Source organism: Habropoda laboriosa, unplaced genomic scaffold, assembly GCF_001263275.1.
Source record: "Habropoda laboriosa isolate 0110345459 unplaced genomic scaffold, ASM126327v1 scaffold129, whole genome shotgun sequence".
NCBI classification, from domain to species: Eukaryota; Metazoa; Arthropoda; class Insecta; order Hymenoptera; family Apidae; genus Habropoda; species Habropoda laboriosa.
In genome coordinates, this window is record NW_017100255.1 from 1,350,551 (window position 1) to 1,375,200 (window position 24,650).

At 35.3% G+C, this 24,650-nt stretch overlaps 4 protein-coding genes across 4 annotated transcripts in view; 1 reads left to right on the forward strand and 3 right to left on the reverse strand.

Moving 5' to 3' along the window:
- The window catches only part of LOC108572522 (serum response factor homolog), a 16,948-nt gene extending 6,420 nt beyond the window's left edge, over positions 1 to 10,528 (reverse strand). The window contains exons 1-2 of the mRNA XM_017934774.1: positions 9,921 to 10,528; positions 6,907 to 7,158 (exon numbers count right to left, since the gene is read on the reverse strand). Of these exons, the coding sequence (XP_017790263.1) occupies positions 6,907 to 7,158; positions 9,921 to 10,397 (729 nt within the window). The 5' untranslated portion in view covers positions 10,398 to 10,528. The remainder of the gene's footprint in view (positions 1 to 6,906; positions 7,159 to 9,920) is intronic.
- A 1,345-nt stretch (positions 10,529 to 11,873) lies between these two features.
- LOC108572523 (mediator of RNA polymerase II transcription subunit 29) lies at positions 11,874 to 12,810 on the reverse strand. Its single transcript, XM_017934775.1, has 2 exons — positions 12,703 to 12,810; positions 11,874 to 12,458 (listed from the first exon to the last, which is right to left on the reverse strand). Exon 2 carries the CDS (start codon positions 12,450 to 12,452, stop codon positions 11,874 to 11,876), a length of 579 nt encoding a protein of 192 aa, XP_017790264.1. The 5' UTR covers positions 12,453 to 12,458; positions 12,703 to 12,810.
- Positions 12,811 to 13,210: 400 nt separating this feature from the next.
- Positions 13,211 to 17,377, forward strand: LOC108572544 (structural maintenance of chromosomes protein 2). The gene is given in 8 exon segments (XM_017934796.1): positions 13,211 to 13,378; positions 13,598 to 14,020; positions 14,095 to 14,373; positions 14,440 to 15,213; positions 15,309 to 15,896; positions 15,967 to 16,602; positions 16,643 to 16,867; positions 16,952 to 17,377. Coding segments are annotated over 8 exon segments (3,519 nt in total).
- Positions 17,378 to 17,845: 468 nt separating this feature from the next.
- On the reverse strand, positions 17,846 to 21,441 carry LOC108572543 (ribosomal protein S6 kinase delta-1). The gene is made up of 6 exons (XM_017934795.1): positions 21,057 to 21,441; positions 19,702 to 20,847; positions 19,423 to 19,556; positions 18,186 to 19,353; positions 18,020 to 18,115; positions 17,846 to 17,947 (listed from the first exon to the last, which is right to left on the reverse strand). Exons 1-6 carry the CDS (start codon positions 21,150 to 21,152, stop codon positions 17,846 to 17,848), a joined length of 2,742 nt encoding a protein of 913 aa, XP_017790284.1. The 5' UTR covers positions 21,153 to 21,441.
- Between the last annotated feature and the right edge of the window lie 3,209 nt (positions 21,442 to 24,650).

The following is a 24,650-nucleotide window of genomic DNA, read 5'->3' on the forward strand; positions in this document are numbered from 1 at the left end:
CTGTTCGACGCCCTTCTCTCTTTTCGCCCTACTAGCCACCCAGTCGCCGTTGTCTTCGTCGTTTCCTCGTGGACGCGAGATCCACCAGGGTGCCCTCTTAGCGAAATGCATCATAATCGTTAAGTCGTTAGATCGTAAATCGTGGCTTCGAACCCCCGCCGTAAATGTGCCCCGTCGGAAACAACCGTGAAAGGGGAGAGATAGAGAAAGAGGGAGCTTCGAGGTGTTTTTTCGTCGTCGCTATGGCGAGTGAATTTTTTACGCGACTTTTCGACTTCAGGGTTGCTCGTCGCGGTGCATCTAGGAATATAAACGCATTTTGTTTTTGGTGTTTTGCCCGTTTGTTATTTATACAGGTCGGCGAAAATATACGGTTCTCTTTTTTTTTTTTCAACTCTTTCAGATTTATCACGTTTAATCGAAAAGACATTTTGAATATTTTAATTGGATATCGGTGCGAATCTTCTGTTAAGAGGGTGAAATAGGTGCAGAATTACCTACATTTTACGAGAATTAAATATGCATTTTTCGTTCGATTAAGCGATTTACGTCTGAAAGAGTGAAAATTGAAGCAGCGTGAAAGTATAAGAAAAATGATTATTTATAAAGATTGTTCTTTTCTATTTTTTTAATTTGCAAACTGCAAACACGGAAAATCTGCGCATATCGAGAAGCAGACCTACCTTGTGAGTTACGCTGAAAAGATGAATGGCAAAATGGAATGCTGTTGATCGGTGTCTCATTTTCAAAGCAGATCAGAATATTTCTTCTTTTTCTTTTACAACAGTGATCGCAGCGATGCAATTATTATTTAATCTCGTATAATTTAACGCAGCTCGAAGATTCTACCTCTTAATATACTACTTTTTCTTCCCTTTCTTTTTTTTATTACCTATCGCACCGAGGACCGACTGTTGCTGTTGCACCAACAGTTCTATGTACACTTTTGCCAGTTATTTCTTCCACACTTACAAGGGTGTTGAACTTCGTGCCGATCTTTTCCGAAGAAAGAAACAAATATGAAATATAAAAATTCTAACGCGTCGATAATTATTTTCATCTATTTCCAACAATACCGCCAGTTTCTCTACGTTATTTACAAAACAACAGAGTAGCTGTCTAATTACGCGAGACAACAAATAGCTTCGAAAAAAAAAAGAAAAGAAGGAGACATTCCTTAAAAATCTTCCTTCTCGTTTTTGTCACGTTTAAATGACAATGCAACTAACTAGAAGAAAACGGGTTAAAAGTGGTTCATTCGGCCGGGCTGCTAATACCTTCCTTGAACGGGCTCAGTTTCTTTAATCATCTCGACGCAACTAGTTTAACGTTTCACGTGAAACTATTACCTAATCGCACAAATTCCTTTCTTTTTCGTTTTCTACATTTTCATCGTGGCTCGGTGGTGATCGTTATCACCGATCGTTCGTTGTTGCCGCGCGGCGAATCATGTGGAAGAATAAAAAAAAACGTACGAAATTTATCAGTCGAAGAATCCTCGAACGGTATATCTTCGCTAAAACAGGCGGGTTTTTTTTTTTTTTTTTTTTTCTGCAATACCTACCTGTTCGCAAACAACTGGCACCTCGTGTGTACCAACAAACGGTAGGCGTTGGCGTTTTTCGCGTGCAATATCGGCTAACTGTTATCGTCTATATTTGAAACAACGACGAAGAAAACACTGTTCATGGGACCGTATCATCATTAAGCGGAAACAATATAATACGTACGTGTAATATAAATATTATCACAGTATTTTACAGTACACTATTTACAGATGTGATATACATAAACTGGAAAAAAAAAAAAAAAAAAAAAAAAAAAAAAGAAGAAGAAGGGCTCGCCAGCCGTACATTCGTGATTACCGTGTATGCGGTTCTCTTGTTTTTTGTTTCGTTCTTTTTGTTTTGTTTTGTTTTTTTTTTGTATTTTTTTTTCTTTTTTCGTTTTGTTTCTTTAATCGGAATCATCGTAATCGTAAAGTTAATTATATTATTTGTACTTTGTGCGTCGATGGGAGAGACACGGATATTACATATTCCATCGGATATTTATTAATTAACGATTGCGTGTCCGCTTGTTCACCTTTCCATCTCCCTTTTAAACTGTTTTTTTTTTTCTCTTTTACGCTTGCATGTATGTATAAATTGCTCTCGTGTGCTTCTCTTGTCGTTTTCTATATTTCTATTGTCGTCCCTTTTCGCGTTTCACTTTTTTCTCTTTGCCTTTCCGCGTTAAACAACGCGATAGACATCTATATACTTCTTTTCATCTATCTATCTATCCTGTATTTATATGTACCTGTTCTTTCATTTCGTTCCAAATGTCAAGCGATACAAAAGAAGAAAAAAAAAAGAGAAAACAACACACAACACATACACACACGTAAGCATGCATAATGTGTGAAGAGGGACGAAAGTCGAGGTTTTCTCTACTTGGAGCCTGAAAACAGGGCTGAGGAGGTGGACGAGGAGTGGGTGGGAGTGAGGGAATCAAAGGGGGAATCGCCTGGGAATTTAAATTAAAAAAGGTAATTTTAAATACTAGCTACTTAATCTACGAAAGAGAAAAAAAACAAACAAACAAATACTACACATGCCACTTTCAGTACAAACACAATTACGGAACAATGTACGATGCACACAATAATATGTATATACATATATATACACATGTATGTATATCTATATCTATACATATGTATCCATACACGCATGTATATATATATACATATACACATATATTCAATGCGCAACAATGCCAAGCGTGCACCGCCGGGTCTACTGGCTCGGACTCGCACCCACGTACTACGATTTCTCGTTTCTTCGTTGGCTTTTGTTTTTTTTTTTTTTTTGTTCGTCCCAGGGAAAGGCGGAACGCCTCGACCTGAACGACATGAGTATTAAAAAAGGATGCCTCGATAAGGATTTTTGATGGTAGGAAGTAGGGATTCGCTCGGACGCTTCGATTTTCCGTGATTCCGGCCTCGTCGATCCCGCGAACTAGGTACGATAACGTTACATACAAAATACAATCGAGCAGTACGGAACTGAAGGGAACCAACCGATAACTCGTCACTCCACGACGTATTTCCCTGTGTTGCTCTTGACAAAAGTTGCTTTGCAACAATCTGCTCGAAATAACTGACAATTCCGTTTCACACGGAATAAATCCCGGGCGTTGATCATCAGTGTTCCATCGTTCGAGTAGTGTTTCAAGCTCAATTTGAACCCTTTCGTTGCTGTTGGCGCTTGGAGAATTTAATCTTTAACTTCATCCTTTGCGCGTTTTCTTTTTAATTTCAATCAGATTGACATTTAAAGAAATATGTGCGAAAGGAAAGATCGAATACACCGGGTTGTCACGCGAATTATGTACCGAAGCAGCGAAAGGGTTAACGAACGATTTTCTGTGATTATTTCCAGCAGATTCGGACGATTAAGTACTATTTGTACCGTTGATATTTTTGGAATGTTGTTGAAGTGAAATCGCGAGTATTTTAGATGTAGTTCACTTCAGTTCACCTTAAGTATAATTGCTCGGCGACGATCGATCAACTTACAACATATTTACAGATGTTTAAATAAATAAGAGAGATTGCATCGTCGTAATTATAAATACGATTTAAGTAAACAAGAAAACAGGACAGATAAGAATATATATATAAAATACACGGCTCCTCGAGTAATTCATCACATGAGTTACTACCCTAAGTGCGCGATTAAGAACTACCTCTCCTCTCAGGTTCGACAAGAACGGAACTTCCCGTCGATATGCATTCTCTCCTGCACGTTTCATTTTCTAAAGAAGCACGTATCATAGAAAAAGTCTTTGGACTTTGATTAACGTATAGATCCAGCCGTTAAACCGCCTTTCTCCTAAACTTCATCCTTTAAATCATCCATTTTCTAATGCTTTTTCCCCTCTTCAATAATTCCTGTTTCATTCAAAAAAATAAAAAACAACCCAATTGCACTTAAAGTTTTGATTTTTTCCAACGTTTAGAATATTTCATCCAAGTTCGTTACTCTCGCGTCGAGCTTGTGATCGATTAAATAACGAAACAGGCGAAATTAAAAAAAATTAACCTTAGTGTTTCATTCAGTTCGTTGTAAAAATGACGAAAAAAAGGGGAATGAAATCTCCAAAAGCCGGAAACTCGTAAACTCCACTAATTTCGATCGTCTCTGCAAACTCCAACTGTCGAAAATATAAAGCCGTCGTCGACCAGGTCGACGATCGTTCGTAAAAATCCATCGATCTTCCACGTCCCTGTTTACATTAGAACCGTGGACGTGAATCTCGTAATATGTTTATAGTACGCGTCGACTGGACTAGATTTATACGTTGGAAACGGAGCACCGTACGTTTTCTTGCGCTCGACGATTCGGGTTTTCATCGGAAAACACCGTCACACCACCCGGGCTATTAACGACTCTTTGCGTCGCTCGATCACACGATCGATCCCCAAGTTATATATCGCGTCGATCAATTTTGTTTTCTCCCTCTCTCTCTCTCTCTCTCTCCGTCGAGTAAAGAGCGACACTCCTACCTAAGCCTATCGTTAAACGCATTTTCTTACATCGTGGGCAACAGACGACATGACAAACGAAATAACTCTGTCAATGTGTTCAAGTACCGGAAACCTGCTGTGTTAAGTACACATCGAGGTGATCCTGAGGATGACAGGTGTCCGTGGAAGCGTTCCCTACCCGCGATATATTCAAGTCGAAAGAAGAGAGTTTAATTGCCTCAACTCTTTCCGACGAGCCAGCCGTGGGCAAAACATCGTTCTGAATGTCGTTAACAACTGTACTAGGATCTGCGCGAGCGCGAGCTCACGCGTTACCATAAGTAGCCTCGATTTTACCTCGTCGACTGATTTGGTTAAATCTTTTTAGTGCACCTGGCACGCATTTATGCGAGCTATTTTCTCGCTGTTGGCATTCTCTGCCCCGGTCGTTTCATAAGTCCTCGAACGAGTGGATTTATCGTGAAAGCGGTTACCATCGACGTATTAATTCAGAAACCGGGAAGGAATTATGCAAATGATTTTATAATAGCTCGTCTATTAATCGTAACGGAAGACCGATAGTTTCTTTGTAAAGGGAAGATTTATGAAACGACTCGACAGGAGACACGACAAATTGCTTCGTAATTAATACTTTTTACTCTAAACGATTCACATAACCCGTGAAAACTCGAGGAATTTTCTTCAACGATCATTACAATCGAACCCCTTCAACGAATTCTAGCAAGTTTCGAACCCCAAAAGAACGTTTGCCTGAAATTTTACGTGAAATGAAGCGTCCACGTGCCTAGGTGTCCGGCATACTAATCTACAGGGTCGTAGTTATTCGCGCTTCGTACGAGATACTGCTCTCCTCCCTAACGCACACGTACACACACGCACACGTACACGCACTCAGACAAAACACGAAAAGAAAATAACCGTACTTTCATTGACACCGGATATGATGCGCCTCATCGAGAATTTCGATATTCATCGTCCGGAAAAGAAAGTCGGATGTCGTCCGGAACTTCTTCCGCCACGCTGATTCGTTATTCAGCTTGCACCGCGCACGATTTTACACGTTCACCGAACGACACACGTTAACCCGATAAACGAAACATCAGAGAGTATTTATATCGAATCTCTTCTAATCGTAACAATAGTCTCTATTCTTCGAATCCGCCTAACATTAAAAGAAAAGAAAACAATCAGCACCGCAGAAGAAGAGGAAGGTTCAACGCGTAATACGCGCGTCTTGGACGGAATTGCACCGACGCCGAGGCGTTTGTACGAGCCCTTCGACACCGTTAAACATAGCCAGGAAACGGAAGTCATACTTCGGGAACCTAGCACACACTTCTACATACGTAAAGCACGCGAATCGTCGAGAGAAAAACCGTCCTTTTACAACTGCTCACCATTGAAATCGCTAGAACAATCAAGTTCCATCCTCGGATGGAATCCGTTGGAAAATCCACGATGAAACCATATTCCAACTGTACCTATGTACACGGAAAAACACGACTCGAACCCGTTCCCGAAACAAGTTCTCGCCCTACGCAACGGTCCACGGAATCTCCCGAATAAAAAAAAAAAAAGAAATCCACTATAAGAGAATAAGAGTAGAAGTTTGTCGACGGTATACCGCAAGGATGACGACGGAGTAACGATCGTTCGGTAAGGTGGTAGCCTTGTTCGAAGTCGACGATTGTCACAGCCAATCGACGACAAGCGACGAGCGCGATAAGCGTACGCGGATAATTGCCGTTACACCGGCGGCCCGTGACGGCGACGGTAGCTCTCTAACTCCGCGGACACCGACTCTTATCGAGCATCTCTTCTCTCTCTGCTCTCCACCGATATCCACGGACGCGTTGGACCGCGCGTTCCGACGTTCTTCTCTCTCTCTCTCTCTCTCTCGCACTGTTTCACTCCGTTTGCCTGAGATATCCCGTGGTCATCGATCATGGGAAAAAGTCAGAGGACACGGTAGCTAGTAACAGGGGGTCAGACACGCGGACAGAGCCGGAGGACAAGCGAGCGCTGGTTCGAGTAGGGTAGTACTACCGTTGGGGATGTGAGTGCGACATGTGAGGATGATAGGCAGCATGATGGGGTGGTAAAGGCGAGGGACACGATTGCTGATAAGGACCAGCAGCCAACATGGGCCCAGGACTGGAGCATGGTACCAGGTGCGAGCTTGGCGAGGCCGCGTGTGCATGCGCAATCAGGTGCGCGTGCTGCGCGTGCGAGGGTGGCGCGTGCTGCGAACCCGGCGGCGGTGGCGGCGGCGGGGGCGGCGGATGGCCAGGAGGCCCGCCTGTCGGTCCGCCACCAGGATATCCGCCGTGCAGCGAGCCACCGTGCGGCGAGCCATACACCAGTTGCCTTACTTTCTGCTCGTCGTCGGCTATGTTGTAGGTCAGTTCTGTCTCCTCGAAGCCGGTTGCAGACATCCTCTGGTCGCCGGAGGAACCGGAGGTGGGCGGGTCTGGGCTGTTCAGACAGGTCTGGATCAGCGCCTTCCCAGCCTCGCTCGTTATCATCGGCTGCAGCTTTCGTGTCGCGAACGTGTACACATGCCCGGTCTCGCTTGCTACCAGCAGCATCACCTGTGTACCTGTCAGCGTCGACAGTTCATACGCCTGCAACCAGAGATAACCATTAATTAGGGGATGTCCCGGGACCTTCCTTCGATTTTCTCTCCATCGGATTAACCACACTTCGTTCACCCTTTTTTTTTATTCCCGTTATCTTTTCTCTTCTTGTTAGCTTAACTTTCGTTTTGTTCATTCCACTTGTCTCCAAGCTGGTTTAAGTCCAAGAATGTGTATAGTTACGAAAAGACTGCGAGGAGTATATATATATATATATATATGTATATGGACTTTTCAAAGGGGGATATATCTTAACGGATGACGGGTTCTTTTTTTTGTCAAGAGAGGTGGAACATTTGTGCTCTTACCGAAGTGTATTTTCTTCCAACGTACTTTACCCTGATGGATGAAGTGGAATTACAAGTTTGACGAAAGAAAGCTATCTTCAGTTCATAAAGTTAAAGTTGTGCGATTAAGATAACGTCAGCCGAAAAAGGTAAGGCAAAGTGTAAACCATAAATTCACTGTTACTAGATCGGGCGTGCAACGAAAGTGAATATTTACTCTTCGGCAGGACTCTTGGTCGCTCCACGTGTATCACAAACACCTGCTATATTCACCTTATTTATAGAGCGCGTTTATGCAAATTGTCACCGCCTGCGCAATCGTTAACGTCCGATTTTTATAAATAATTAATTGGAAACGAGCGCACGGCGGAAAAACTGCGCGTGTATTATGCTCTTTATGTTTCAGAGACCATACCTTTTAATGACATAATAATTATCAAGGTTTTGCCGATGCGTTTACAAGCGTGACGCGGACGGAATTCTTTCTTTTTGCAGTGAAAACCAACGCTCCTACGAGGATGCGTTGTATATTTAAGTCGAATCTAAATTGTAAAAAGTCAGGCTGCTAACAAGAAACGTACTGCTCGAGGGGGAACAACGCAACCGCGGCACGAAGATGAATAAACATAGTGGAACGTTATGAAATCGTTGTCTTTGGCTTAGATCAGAATGTTGTTGCATATTTATCGTCAAAGAAAGTATTCTACGAAAGAGTATGCAAAATGAAACAGAGTTAAGAGAACGCTTGCACTTTGCATCGAGATTTTTCAATTAATTAATATTCTTATTCTCATGTGCATGTAGAAAGTAAAGAAGGAATATCGATAATATACCTAATCGTTCAATTCAATTGTCATCCTTCAATTTTTCTGTAACATGATTTATCACTTGCTTCACCATACATTTTCCAATTTCTTCGTAATTTAAAAGCAACAGATTTAAGTACTGCAATTGTTGTGATATTATCAACAAGGAATGTAATTTTACAATACAAACATTTCAAAAGTTTGCATTAATCCCAAAGTACGTAGAAATTGTTCTCTAACTACAAAATTTTCACATTTACAATTTTATGGTGAAATTTAATTATTTTTCTTTTTCTCAACTGAATTCAACTGAATATTTACGTTTAAATTTTCCGTTGCGAAATTCCGCTGTTTATATTCAGTTTAGCTTAAGTTCTCGTTTTTCTAATAACGTTGTAAAGCAATTATGTCAGTTTCGTGTCAAAACATGGCTAATTATAGAGGTCCGCCTTTAGAAAAGGGGAACAATCTATCTTTGGTTTTCTATATTCGTATGAAAGATGCAATTTGCCTTAGGTTCTTCTACGGATTTAGATACGACGCCGTTTCGATCACATAAACAACTGTAACACGATTGAACTGCTGTTCAAATCGGGAAATCTAACTTTAAAAAACAATCACAGCCTATTTTCGATCGTACCGTCGAATTACTTCTTTATTTTTTCTTCCTTCTAGGGAAATATTCTACAGTGTTCAAGCTTGTTGACCCGAGCATAAAAAACTTTCGAGCATAGTTGGCGCTAAAATATAAACAGAAATGGATACGACGTAATTTCGTAGGAAATTGGAACAATGTATTTCTCAGAATGTTAAATTCAACGCAAACAAAACTTAAAAAGCAACTTCTACGATATTCTGTAGTGGTTAGAACACGTTCGTTACCTGAAATATAAAATACAACATTAATTTTATTTTCATGAAGATACGTTACCATTCGCAGAATGAACCATGTGAAAGAAGCTTTAACCACGAGAAAAAAAAAAAAAAGAAAGAAAAAGAAGACAGCAAGAAACCTTAGATTCTCTGTTCGAATGTAAAATTTCGTCGTATACTTAATTTCAGATATGCATTCGCCGCGAATGTTATCAAACGATAACCAATCAAATGTAATTAGAAAGTTTAAAGGGATGCACACATGTGCGATCGACTGGTGAAAAAGGATCGTAAGATAATTGTCAAAATTTCCCAAGTGTTCGTAAATGTTTTCCCGGTGTCAAAGATGCAGCTAGCGTACTACGGTTTTGCTCGGTGTATTTTAATCCAAAATACACAAATAGGTTACTGGCGTACAAATACACGTCAGCGAAAGCACAGTTGTCACTCATAAATCGCGCGCTCTCGATCTCGCGTGCTCGCTAAAGTCATTGGCAGTATACGTTTAGTGCGCGGGATTCGCGTAGCCACACGACGATAATGCACGTTTTTCATCGTTCTTACGTGTCACATTTGAAAACTGGCATTGCTGTTGTCGCCTCTGGGCGTGTGATCTTTTTTTATTTCATAAATTCGAACGCACTTGAACACCTCGTCCAGTTGTAAGACACTTTATGATCACACAGGGAATCGATTCCGACGATCGATCATCGATAGCCGACGGATTCAACACATTTTTTTTACATGAACGAGAAATAGGTCGACAGGTCTGCCGGATACAAACCTTCTTCATAATTCCGGTTTTCCTCTTGGAGAAAGTGGTATACCTCCGTAGTTTATTGTCGATGTACTCCATTTTAATCTTGACCCGTCCTTTGGTCTTCTTGCCGTTCGAGGGGGGTGACTTTTTCGGCTGGCCCAAACTGGTGAACGATTCCTCGAGATTGTCTGGGACACACTCTGCGGACATTGACATGCCTTGCTGTTGCGAAAGAGCCTGCCGTGCATTACTGTCATCGTAACAGACATCCGTTGTGCTCCTCTTGATACCTCTCTGTACAGATCCCACGCCGGCGTTCGGTGCGCCTGCAGCGGCTGCCGCGGCCATCATGGTGGCGCCACCGCGGCTTATTTGAGAAGTTGTAAGCTGGGAGGTGGACGGTCGGCCGTACATTTCCGAGCTAGCGTCGCTGCCTATCATCCCCATGCTGTAGCCAAGACTTGCGTACCGACTGTCTCTTCCGCCGCTAGGGTTGTCCATTACGGACTCGCACACATTTATTCCCTTTCCCTCGGCCCTTCTCCGCCACTGAATCGCGAATACTCGGCGCAATGTTTCCCACGTGATCAACCATCTAGAGGAACACGGGACAACAACGCGCACTGCACGAGCGCTCCCCGCGAACTGAATGCGCGCAGAGTATCGTAACTTGACCTACGTGCTAGCGCGGTGCCTCCGTACGTTCCTGCGCAGCTGCTACCCCCACCAACTTCCACCTCCGCAGTAAAAAAGTAGACCACTCAATCGAAACGAGGCTTTGCAGAAGAAGATTTTCAAAAATTTTTTCGTAGAAAAATCATTTAGCACCCGGTGGTTCTCGATCGGCTTGCAAATGCCTTTTGCGCGGCTTCGATATTCCAAAAATCGCTGCTGAAAGATCACGCGGAGTGGTACAAGAATCAGCGAGAGGGCGTCCCCGGCTGCCATATTTAGAAGTAGACGTTACCATATTAGGGAAAGTTTGCCAAATATGGTGAACAGAGGTGGTCCTTCCTTTTCAAATGATCACTCGGCGCGCCGCGACAAAACACCAATCCAACTGACAGTAGCGCTTCCTGCACGCCTCTCCTCCCCCCCTCTTTTGCCGGTATGTCCTTCCTATTTCTACGTGCTTACTAAACATACGGCTGATAAGCGGCTCTCTGTGTTGGGCCGCTATTTCTTACTACCTTCGAGCTTTCGTGCTTTTATCAACTTCTGTTTATGTTTAAACCGATACATCTAATTTTTGTTGCTCGCGAATCGGTCAAGAAGATGGTTAAGAATAATAACACGGGTTAATAACTATACAATACGTAAAACACTTATCGAAACCTCGTTGCATCGAGGTATTGTTTACGCTTACATTGGAGCATCGATTCGGATGTTACTGTTAATTCTTGTGAATGTCTGCCCAGTATTGCTATACACATCATCATATTATGAATCACGTTTTAATATTTATAACTGAATCTATGTAGAACGTACTAGAAATTGTGTAGAATAAATCTGTAAGCTTTACAGAATTAAATCTAGTAATGGGCAGGGGCATTAAAATTTCATGATATTCATGCCAGAGATTCTTTTCTTTCATGCAAATGTTTTTACATCATTTATAATCATGAACATGTTCAACCATTGTAAACATTAATTGTTCATACAGATTAAATATGGTTACTGATTTATATCAACATATTATTTCTGTAACCTGTACGAAAGAAATAAAATATGCATACATACCTATATTATTATTTCATTCATGCAATTGTAGTACCACATAAAATACATATAAGTGAATGAGAAATAATTTTTTTAGATGACAGATGATTTAAATATCAATTTTTTTTAAATATATTCTTATTTAAAAAACCATAGTTATATATTCCTACATTATATACAAAGCAACAAGATACATATTAAATTGTAAAATAAACTTATTTGTAAAGATAATAATTAAATCTCCTCTTAGAAAGTAATTTATTCACCTGATGCTATTGATTGTGCAGCAGAAACTAAAGTATCATGAACTTCACGAGCATATGCAACTTGTGCTCTTACAGTCATCAAGAACTGAGGATACATTAAAACAGGTGCTTCTTGAGCTCCAACACTATCAATACGTGTTGGCATAATGGATACTGGTAGATATCTTAAAGAACTAGAATTTTGTGATAAACATTCTATAGAAGTTTTTAAATGTAATTCTATTTGATCACAGATAGAGTAAAATTCTTCCATATATTTATTGAATCTGTGATCAGGTTGATCAATACCCTTAAGGGACCCAACATCTACTAGACTATTTTGATGCAATGTATGTGCTGCAGTTTTCAGAGCTATGGCCAATGATTCTCTCAATGGTCCAATCAATGACTTAACTTTAGAAATATTATCAAGTTTTTCTGGAGGTTGTTGCTGTTGTTGTTGTTGCTGCTGCTGTTGTTGAACCTGTGGTTGTTGTGCTTGCTGTGGATTCTGAGGAAGTTGAGGATTTACAGGCTGTGTCATCTGCCCTACTCCAATTGCTCCTGGTTGCTGAATTGGAGGAATGTTCATAGTGACCTTAGTAAAATAATAATTTGAAAAAATTTATATATTATATGTGAATGTGACCTTTGTATACGTTTAATTTACGTCCTTATTTAATTTTTCTCTATTGTTTTAAATATTTATAATTAAGTTAAGCGTGAAAATGCAATTATAACCTTGCAACTAATATAAGTACATTTTTCACAGAACCTTTTATTTTGACGAGTTTTAAGATATCTTGTATTTTAATATTAAGGAGATTTTATGAAGCTTTTACCTATTTATTTGTAAAGTATGTACAGAACAAATAAAATTACTTCCACTGTTTAAACATGTTTATTATGAACTGAAACTTAAACATAGTCGGATCTGAGATTGCACTAGTTTCTCGATCTGTTACCCATGTGTTAAGACAGGATATTAAAATTTCTCTAGATTGTAAAACAATTTTCTACTAGAATTTCTAGTGATATTTTAATTAATTATTTGGCATAAGAACATATTATTATATTTACAACATTTAGAAATAGAAACTTCATTAAAAACCACTAATAATTTCATTAAAAATTATTTGGTAACAACAGAAGATTGAGTGTAGAAACTTTTGAATGAATTTTCGAACTGACATCGACAACGAGTTTCCACTGTTTGATATTTGTTGCGTTTCTATGTTCCATGTAATGTATAATACCGGTCATTTTCCACAATTTGAATTTGCAGTTTTATTTACTGTATTAAGTTTACAATTAGATTAATGTTTTCAGTTACATTTATTTGATTTCAAAATGTATATAAAGTCTATGGTATTAGAAGGATTTAAATCGTACGGAAAAAGAATAGAAATAAACGGTTTCGATAAAGAGTTTAACGCGATCACAGGATTTAATGGTAGCGGTAAATCAAATGTTCTCGATGCAATATGCTTTGTTTTGGGTATTACAAACCTTGTACAGGTACCTCACACTTTTTATACTTTCTCAATAACACGACTTTTCACTTGTAACCTTAATGTGCTCCTACTTTTATTCAAGATAACGCAGTATAAATTGTATAAGTTACAACACAAATGTTTTATTTCTTAAGATCATTTATTAAGTTTTTTATTAGATTTATCATAATTAACATTTTTTCATATTAATAAAAGTAAGAATATTTATTATTCTCTATTGCAGGTACGTGCAGCATCATTACAAGATTTAGTTTATAAATCTGGCCAAGCAGGTACAAAGAAAGCTAGTGTTACTATAACATTTGACAATAGAGATAGTAGTTCATCTCCTATGGGATATGAACATCATGAAGAAATAACAGTTACAAGACAAGTTATAATTGGTGGTAAAAATAAATACTTGATCAATGGATCTAATGTTCAAAACAAACGTGTTCAAGATATGTTTTGTTCTGTTCAATTGAATGTAAACAATCCACATTTTTTGATAATGCAAGGAAGAATAACAAAGGTTCTAAATATGAAACCTGTTGAAATTTTATCTATGATAGAAGAAGCTGCAGGTACTCGAATGTATGAAAATAAAAAAGATGCAGCTTTAAAAACTATAGAAAAGAAGGATGGTAAACTAAAGGCAATAAATGATGTGCGGCTTGATTTCTTAAGTTTTTCTTAAATTTAATTTATTGATATACAGTTTAATTGGTTATGCCATTTCAGATTTTGAAAGAAGAAATAGGTCCAAGATTAGCAAAACTTAATGAAGAAAAGACACAGTACGTTGAATTTCAACGTATAGATAGAGAGCTAGAACATTGCAAAAGAATTTATCTTGCATGGAAGTATGTGAAAACTTTAAATGAAAGTCAAGAAGCAGAAGAGAATGTACAAATTATCAAAGATAAAATAGAAGAGAACATCAAGAGCATTAGTGCTGGTAAAGAAGAAATTAAAAATATAGAGAAAGAATATGATGAATTGGCTCAACAAAGAGATGATGTATGTATTTTAACTGAAAAAGTAAATTTGAGTTATTTACATTTTTCATCTATTTCATTTTCATAGGAACTAGGAGGTGAGTTAGAATCTTTGCAACAGGAATTAAAAGAAACAGAAAAAAAGCAAATTAAATTAACAGCAGAAATTAATAGCAATAAAGAAAGTACCAAAGCTGCTGAAACAGCAGTGAAACAATTAAAGGATAATATAGTAGATGATCAAAATGCTTTTACATCAAAGCAAGAAGAATTTTCTAAAGTTGAAGAGCTTTTTAAAAACTTGAAAGAGAAGGATGAACAGGACAGTAAAGCAGTATTAATTGCACAAGAAAAGTATAAAAAAATAAGTTCTGGTTTATTGGAAAGTCAAAATGGTGAAAATGCAACATTAGAACAGCAATTAATAAGTGCTAAAAAAAATGTAACAGAAGCACAGACACAGCTTAAGCAATTTGAAATGACATTAAATCATAATAGAGCACAACTAAAAAATAAAAAAGCAGATATGAAAAATACTGGAGATGAGTACAAAAAATATACTAAGGATTTAGAGATTAAAGAGAAGGAAGTAAAAAATTTGGAAAATGAACTGAAGAAGTTAAATTACGAAGATGGATGTATAGAACATCATCGAGAACAAAGAAATATTTTGAGAAATGAAATAAGAAGATTGGAGGAAAGAGTAGACGATTTTGAATCAAGATATCCTCAAATTAGGTTTGAATATCAAAAACCTGAACCTAACTTTAATCATAACTCTGTGAAAGGAGTTGTATGTAAACTAATGACAGTAAAAGATAAAAGAGCAGCATATGCTTTAGAAATTGCTGCAGGAGGAAAGGTACTTAATGATTTTTGTGTAACATTTATTTTCTAAATAATAATATTACATTAATATTTCAAATATAACATTTCAACTGATTCTTGTAATTTCAGTTGTACAATGTAATAGTGGATACAGAAACTACAAGTAAGAAAATACTTCAACGTGGTCAATTACAAAAACGTGTTACTATAATTCCTTTAAATAAGGTGCATGGAAGACCCATGGATAATGCATTAGTTCAATTGGCACAGAGGATAGGTGGTGTAGAAAATGTTCAACCAGCATTATCTCTTGTAGATTCTTCACAAGACATTAAATCGGCAATGACATGGATTTTCGGACAAATATTTATTTGTAAAGATATTGAAACTGCTAAAAAAGTAGCATTTCACGAGAATATAATGAAAAAGTGTGTTACTTTAGAAGGTGATGTCGTTGATCCTGCTGGTACTTTGTCCGGTGGTGCACCATCAAAAACTGGATCAATTCTTTTGAAGTTGGATGAATTAAAAACTATTCAAAACGAATTACGTATTAAACAACAAACTCTTCAAAATACTGAGATCACTTTAACAAATATGAACAATGTTTCTGAGAAATATTCTTCACTGAAACAAAAATTTGATTTACGCAATTATGAAATCAGTATGGTGAAACAAAGATTAGAACAAACGGAATATTATAAACTACAGGAAGAGGTGAGTACAATGAATATGATTAATAATAATAATAAAAAAGAAGTGTTAATTGAAGTTAATTTGTTCTTAGATTGATTCTTTAGAGAAATGTATTGAAGAACTTTTGCAAAAAAAGACAGAGGCAGCAAAAAATGAGAAGGAAAGTGCTAAACTTGCCGCAACACTGGAACACCAATTAAAAGATGTGGATAATATTCGTAAAAAGCAATTAAAGGAAATTGAAAATGAATTAGAAAAATTGAAGAAAAAAGCTGAAAATAGTCGCAAGGAGTGGCAAAAAAGAGAACATGAGGCAGAGACACTTCAATTGGAAATCAAAGAATTGCAGAAGAGTATAGAAGCTGGAAAAGAACAGTTAGTAGCATCTGAAGAAACGTTAAACGAGTTAGAAGAAAAAGCAAAGTCATTAGGACAAGAACTAGATGAAATAAAAGCTAATGTAAATCAGTTACAATGTGATATAAATGAACGAAAAACCGTTATCAATCAGCAAAATGCTTTCATGAAGAAGCTTATAACACGAAAAGAAGATATTATAAAACAAAGTAAAGAAGCAGAATTAGACATTCAAAAGTTAAATCATGAAATTAACTCGATTAAAAATATTGCTACAGATTGTAAAGAAAGAGTTTCTGATCTTACTCGGAAATACGAATGGATTGAACAAGATAAAATTTATTTCGGGAAAACAGGTAATACATATTTTGCAATGAAAATCTGTATTAAATTTATTTTTAATTTTTAAGAGACTTAACCATAAAATATAAGTACAACGATTACAATCGATGCGTGAAAAACTAAGTCGAAATATTAATACACGTGCTATTAGTCTCTTTGATAAAGAGGAAGAACAATATAATGAAATGATGAAGAAAAAGAAAATAGTTGAAAATGATAAAAGAAAAATATTAGAAACAATTAAATATTTAGAAGAAAAAAAGAAGGAAACATTATTAAAAGCTTGGGAACAAGTACTGTCATTTGATATTTAAGTTGATCTATATAATTTAAATATTAATATTTTCATTATATTATTCTTATGTATAACTTTTTAGGTAAACAAAGATTTCGGTTCAATTTTTAGTAGTTTACTGCCAGGGGCTGATGCAAAGTTACAACCTCCTGAAAATCAAACTGTCACTGATGGGTTGGAAGTGAAAATTGGATTTTCTGGGATTTGGAAAGAATCCTTAGGAGAATTATCTGGCGGACAAAGATCTTTAGTGGCTCTGTCCTTAATTTTGGCTATGCTTTTATTTAAGCCTGCTCCACTTTATATTTTAGATGAAGTTGATGCCGCGTTAGATCTTTCTCATACGGAGAATATTGGTACAATGCTAAAAAGGCATTTTAAACATTCACAATTTATTGTTGTATCATTAAAGGATGGAATGTTCAACAATGCTAATGTAATATTTACAACTAGGTTTGTTGATGGAATGTCAACAATATCTAGATGTGAAAGAAGAAGAAATAAGTAAATGTATCATACATTTCGCTCTACATAAACCTATTTGTATAAATAAATTAAGATTTTTGTACCTATGATAGATGTTTACATATTTAATATATATTTTTTAAATAACATATCTGTACAATACTAGAATACTTTTTATAAATTACATTTTAAGTGTGCATATAATGCTCTGATTATTAAAAAAATTCCAAACACTATTCCTTAAACAAATATAGATCAATACAGATAAATTCAATATTATAAGTAAAGTTTTATTACATCTACTAACTTTACCACTGTTAAATGTTTGTACAACATATAATCAATAAAAATCATTTATTAATAAGAAAACATTTATAACATTTTTACTTTAATTCCTTGAAGAAAAAATTTAAAACATTTGTACGATTTAGAAAGAATGCTACATTGTTAAGAATTTTTTTAATATCCATATATTCTATAAAAATGCAGTAAAAACGAAGTTTTACGACTTTTAGAGTGTATTTACCAAACTTGACCAATTAGTGTCTTTAAAGAATGGATGTTGTTTTATCTCGGGTATTGTCATCCTTTCATTCGGTTCGTATTTTAGTATCTGCAAATTTATAAACTTTGGCGGAAAATTCTATATTTTACATGTACATTCAAAGAATAGTGAAAAACTTACATTGAGGAGCAAAGATTTTGCACTTTCGGAAAGTTTACTAGGAATGTTAATAATGGAATGTGATTGAAATACACCTGGGTGCTTTACTTGAAATTTCTGCAATATAAAACTATTATATAGTAGCTCTGTAGTATTATATTTTTACGAAAATTTTATTTTTACGTACATTACCCACTATTAATTCGTATAATATAACGCCAAAGCTCCAGATATCTGTAGCTGGAGTAAGGGCTATCATGGGTGAAAACGTGCACAATTCAGGAGATGAGTACGGATATTTATACTTTAATAAATCTATGTCATGACGAGGCATAATGTATGTTAATTGCACATGCCCATTATCATCAAGCAATATATTATTAGGTTTTAGGTCAAAAACTATAACTTCTTGCTGATGTAATGCTTCTAATGCTAAAAGTATTTCAGCTGCCCAAAGACGAATTACATTTTCTGGTATTGTCCAAAGTTCTTGTTCAGTATCTATATTGCTATTTTTGGTTGATTCCATTAAACAAGTATTGTTTTGTACGTGCTGATCACCTGATATGCAATAATTATTTATTTCAGTTTTGTTACAAATTTCTGTTGATCTACTTAATTCATATCCTTTTGTAATAAAATCATTTTTGCTACTATTTTTATGTTCTGTTGCAAAATGTGTGTTATCTGTTTTTAAACTATCCGTTGAAGAATTTGATTCTTTTTTTTCAAAACTTAGATTCTTGTAACTATTACTTAAAGATGAATTAGCGGTACTGCTTTGACTTTTTGTAATTGTAATATTATTCTGTGACAAATAGTTAGAAGTTATTATATTTTTTTCAGGTATTGTATCGTTTGTAATCTTTTTATTTATGCCGTCAATTTTTAATGAGATATCATTGATATCCACTGATACTTCGTTATAATTTTTTGACTGGTATACATTGTTTTTAAAATTCAATAATGAAGTATTATCTTGATGGTTTATTAAGTCGTCGGATTCACATAATCGATTGGCAACAGAATTACTTTCCCTTAAAGTTGCATTTACTGATTGCAACAGTATTTGTGCCTTCTCTAATAATTGTGTAGTAGATACATCACTATATTTTTCGTATTTTTCTTCTACTGTTACTGGATGCATCTCCATTTGTACTTTGGTATTTGTACTTATAAGATTTAAATTTTCCTTTAACTTAGTGCCTTCCATTTCATTTTTTATATCACCTTTTCTTAAAATAATATTACCATTAATTGTTTTCTCAGTAACACTTTTTGCAGTTATTTTATCACAATTTTTATTGTTATTGGAATTGTAATGTGATGTTATAAAATCCCATAACTTTCCACGGCTGTAATACAATAAAATAATTACCTTTCAATTAGTACTGTTAAATAATAGTGTTATTCGTAATGTTTACCTCAAATGCTGTAAAATTAGGAATACTCTTGTTTCTGTTTCAATACATGCATGTAAACGTACCATATACGGTATTTGACCGCGTAATATGTAGTTACTTATACTTTCTTTATTTGAAGATAATTTTTCTATAGCCTGAAATTATTAAAAGCATTTTTGTTTAAATTTATTTCACAAATAGTACCATTGTAGAAACTTTACAATAATTCTTATGTAAATAAGGGAATTATTATTTTGTTTATATATACATTAAACTACATTATTTTTAAGTTATTCATACTTTTACAATGTTGAGGCAGTTTTGGCGCACATCGTTTACAAGCATCACGGATTCTATAATTTGTAATACTTTATAATATTGAAGTTCCGATACAGGTTTATTTAACAATGAAATGTTACAATTTAAATATCTATTATAAAGCTTCTCAGCACGTTCTAAATATTTCGATATTTTTTCTTTAATTATTTCTGCCCGTATTTTATTTGAGTCAGATTCAACACCAGATTGTAGACTAGAGATTCCCCTTTTGTATTGAGTAAATGCTTCTTCATATTCAGTAAGATCCTCATGTTTAAAAGCTGCACTCATATGTGCAGCTGCAATTAAAATATATTGTGAAGAATCTGGCCATGATTGTGGTAAATCAGATCCATCATGAGTAATTACTGGAGAACTTAAATTCTCATTAGTGGTATCAGAATTTATATCTGTATTTGATGTTTGTACAATTGTAGATCCTTTCTCATTCTTAACATTATAATTTTTATCTTTATAGCAATTATTATTTTTATTACAAATTAATTGATTATGCTCTAATTTAGAAGCAATTTTGTTTGGGTCATTGTCTTCTATAAGTAAATTATTACATGCATTTTTTGTCATGGATATTTTCTCATTTTCAGTTTTGTACCTTAAATCATTTTGTTGTAATGTTTGTTCTTTAGATTCACATGCTTCTTGAGATTGGTTTACTTCATTTTTAGGAATGGATACATTTATTAATGAGCTTTGAATACTTTTAGGTTGAAGAATAGTTTGAGAAACAATGTCATTATTTGGCAGGGAATTTATATAAGTATGACGATCATCCTCTGCTGATGTATCAGAGCTAAGAGATTGTGAACAATCATTTAAACAATAGTCTGCATGACTAGTTTCAAAAAATTTTATGAAAATATCACTAGAATATAAGTATGAATGTCTTCCTATAAATTCTAGAAATTTTAATGCACATTCCCTTCTTTCTTCAATAACTTCTGCTTCAAATCTGCCAAAAAATTTTGGCTTTGGAAATGATGGATAGCTTTCTTTAGTTCGTGATTGTGAATATAGAACATTCAATTCTGAATGAAGCTTTTTGAAGTCATTGTACCGTTTCCACACAGATACTTTAGAAATTTCTTCATGAGAACATTTTAAAAATACCTGAAAAATATATATACTTCTCAATTACAAATCAAAATACTATTTTACATTTAAACAGTGTGTTTCAGTGTTTCACAGTAAAAAAAAAAGATTATTTTATCTTACTTTTAATTTATTTGATTATGAAAAATTTTATTTAAAACGCACTACAAATTAAATCAATATTTCACTTATTGTGAAACACAACACAATGACATTTGATATCATACCACAGATGTGACTTTGTAAATAGTAAAGCCTTTCTTATGTCGTGTCGTTTCTGGAATAATAAAACGCCTCACCCATTTATCTCTCGTGGGTGCCATCGTTTGTATACTTAAATTATAAAACCAGAAGCTCGATGAAGCTATTACTTTACCGCTTTAATTTGCGTATTTCTGTCATCATACTTTCACGTATCTGGCTTTTTTCTTCGTTTACGAGGCATGTATATCGTAACTGATGAATTCTCAAATAGCGTTACACGTATGCATTTGCACTTATCAGTACAATAAATTTATCGTTATAGGCGATTATTTACGATACATGTGACTTTACGAATTTTATATGGAATTCGTGTACGTCGTATTTTAAGTCATGGTGAACGACTATCGAATTGTGGACTCCTTCCGTGTAAACGTTTTCGAAATACACCTGTGTAAAATATTGTAATTATATTTGATTACAACAACACTATTACGATATCATGTCAATGTTATCTTGTTTCACTATTTATCTATTGCAATTAAACAACTGCGAGAAGTGGAGAATGACTAATTTACCTCAATTCTTTCTTTCTTACCACCTGAGTGGTACTGCGCGTGCGATAGCATGTCATGGGCTTAAGAATAGACAGACATGGAATACGAATTGACGTATGAAAAGGGATGAAGTAATTACCGTTGACCTCCTTTCACGATTGTTTCTTCTTAGATTGACATTTTACTTACTTTCATGAATATTTTTAGAAATTGTTAAATTTGTTCATGCGTAAATGATTATTATATACGTGTTTTCTGGAATACCTTAATATTACGACGTTTTTAAATAGGTTTTAAAATTTAAATTAAAAAATTTAATGAAAAATTTTGTTGTACCTTGTAAAATAGTTTTTAACATATTTTTTTTCTATTCGTTTGATTCAAATATTGTACCAATTTTTGTGTATTTGAATTTAGTTCTCCTATGACATATTACTAGCATAGAGGGCAGATTGAAAATTAGACAGTTAACTTGTATAATACCAAGAAAATTTTGCTTGCAATAAATTAGCATAATTTAGTCTTTTAATTACATTTTATATTACATTCTGTTTTAAATATATCATATATGTGAACTATAAGTATTTTCGTGTCTTGCTGTACTAGGGAATTTTAGTGCGTAACTGTTCTTATATATCAGAAGGGGTAAAATGGTGCCCGAATATGAAGTCGTAATATGTAATGCGATTACTTTTTTTTTTGTCATATTTTTAAAATTATATCTAAAATGATACCATATTTGATTATTACAAGTAAACAGTTTTTTAAATTAAAGTTATATTTAACACATTGTATTCTGATAAAAGCTTTGAAAATTCGTGTTATAACAATTGCTTTAAAACTTACTTTCAGTAGAATTACGTAAATAAAAGTATATCATCCGTGCCTATTCTATTTCTTTGCAATAAAATCCAGTAAAATATTAAAGGCAAAAATTTAACTAAATTATGTAATGTTGTTCGTACAATTTCACGAATTGATGTAAATATAATTCAATCTTTTGCAACGAGTTATTATGTTTCTATACGTTTTAACACGCATATAATAAATCTATAACCTTATGGCACTTTGTGTTCGACGTTCTGAAATACCGATCGCGTAGAAAGTCAGAGGTATTGTGATGCCCTCTATGAGAATAGAGCAGCGAACTTAGGAATTATATACAATCCAACCATCGAAGATGGTAAAGTCGACAGACGTGAAAGATCCCTCTTTGATAAATCCGTATGTAAACATTCGCTACTTACATGCGGATTAAACAAAAATATATTATATCGAATCGCGTGGGTAGAACTTTGACGATCTCTCGGAAACAGTAGAATACACACATGAGATGAAACATTCATTAATGGAAAATTATGTTTTCATATTTTGTATTACAATATAACGAGAATATTATCAATTTATAAAATTTTGTTGTTGAAAGTGAATCTAAATGCGACCTTATTAAGAATGCTTTTAATTACACATAATACTACTGCAAAATTTATCGTTTATGATATAGTCCGCAAAACATTGGTGATTTAAGTATCTGTTACTGCAAATGTTGCTTATTTCTATCTTATTACAATTCACCTTTAACTATTGTGCAAATCTGAGGTTAGGTAACGATACATATTAGATTAAACTACGATCTTTTAATATCGCAGCCGATTTGCTCGTATTATTTGCTATACAATTGTAATTATACAATGTATATCAAATATCGATTGCCCAGGCCTCACCACGTGGAGGTTGCTGCGAATGGAGGCCCGCCCTAACCACACGGTCCCATCCACCCTCCTTTTACACGCCTACTATGTATTCTTTTTTTATTTATTAATGCAACGCAACACCTCCTACCGATTGTACATCTGCAATACGTTCGAATTTTCGATCGTTATGCAGACGGACAATAGCAGGAGACTGAAAAAGTTTTAACTAAAAAAAAAAAAGTCGACGAGAAAAAGAAAGAAAAAAATACAAAAAAAAAAAACGTTAAAAGTATCCTATTAATTTAAACTTAAAGTACTTTAAGTTTAGCTTAAACTTATCTTACGCCTAGCTTACAGTATAACCTCACTAACATTCGACTTAAACTAGGAGTTACCCTAAACCTGACTTAAACTAGGACTGATGAAAGCCTTAATTAATCGATGCATGTATCATTACTCTGTATTTTCATCACTACACAAGAATATGCGAAGTAGGAATATGACTCGTGAAATATTTGAAACACAAAAGAAGAAAATATAAACAAATACGTCCCACAAAAACGACACAGAAAAATCAGGTGTTTCTATTCAAAATTGTTTACAGATAACTAACGAAAGGAAGAAGATTACAATGTTCACAATCTGAGAGCTGCCGTCTTATATAAGATGTAACTCGAGCACTGAATTATCATTACAAACTTGCCTACTTAAATATTAAAATCTTAAATATTATCCTGTTTAAGTAAAATTTTTACTTAACTTAAAAATTGCCTACCTGACTAAGAATCTAACTTAATGTAAAACATCACCTGCCTGTCTAATGATTTAACTTAAATTAAGAATCGCCTACCTAACTAAGAATCTAACTTAATGTAGAACATCACCTGCCTGTCTAATGATTTAACTTAAATTAAGAATCGCCTACCTAACTAAGAATCTAACTTAATGTAGAACGATGGCCTACCTAACTAAAGATTTAACTTAACTTAAAAATTGCCTACTGTTGCGTGGCACGCAATTTCACGTGAGCTCTCCTCGGTCTGGCGGATTATAGCCATAAAAATCTTTAGTCACCTTTGGCCGCCAGACCGAGGTGCCGAACTTCACTTCGGCCGACCAGACTCCCCTTTTGGACTACCATGCGCCACGCGAACGTCATTGTTCGCGCCCGCGGTAGATTTGTCTGGTCATAAAACGGTACCGCTTTCGGGGCTGACAATTTTGCATTAACAAATTCGTTCCCCCAAAAGCGGTCACCCGGAAAAACCCACAGGCATCCCCTTCTTCGAAGAAATGCACTGTGGGCGCACGGAGAGGGTTGTCGCCACCATTTAGGCACCCTGATCGATGAATTTGCACTTCACAAAAA

Bases quoted from the DNA above. Each gene is read 5' to 3' on its own strand.
- LOC108572523 (XM_017934775.1), bottom strand. From the start codon at position 12,452: ATGAACATTCCTCCAATTCAGCAACCAGGAGCAATTGGAGTAGGGCAG.
- LOC108572543 (XM_017934795.1), bottom strand. From the start codon at position 21,152: ATGGCACCCACGAGAGATAAATGGGTGAGGCGTTTTATTATTCCAGAA. The intron at 18,116-18,185 runs GTACGTAAAAAT...TTTATATTGCAG, and splicing joins ACGAATTAATAGTGGGTAAT to AAATTTCAAGTAAAGCACCC. The intron at 17,948-18,019 runs GTAAGTTTTTCA...ATAAATTTGCAG, and splicing joins CAAAATCTTTGCTCCTCAAT to ATACTAAAATACGAACCGAA.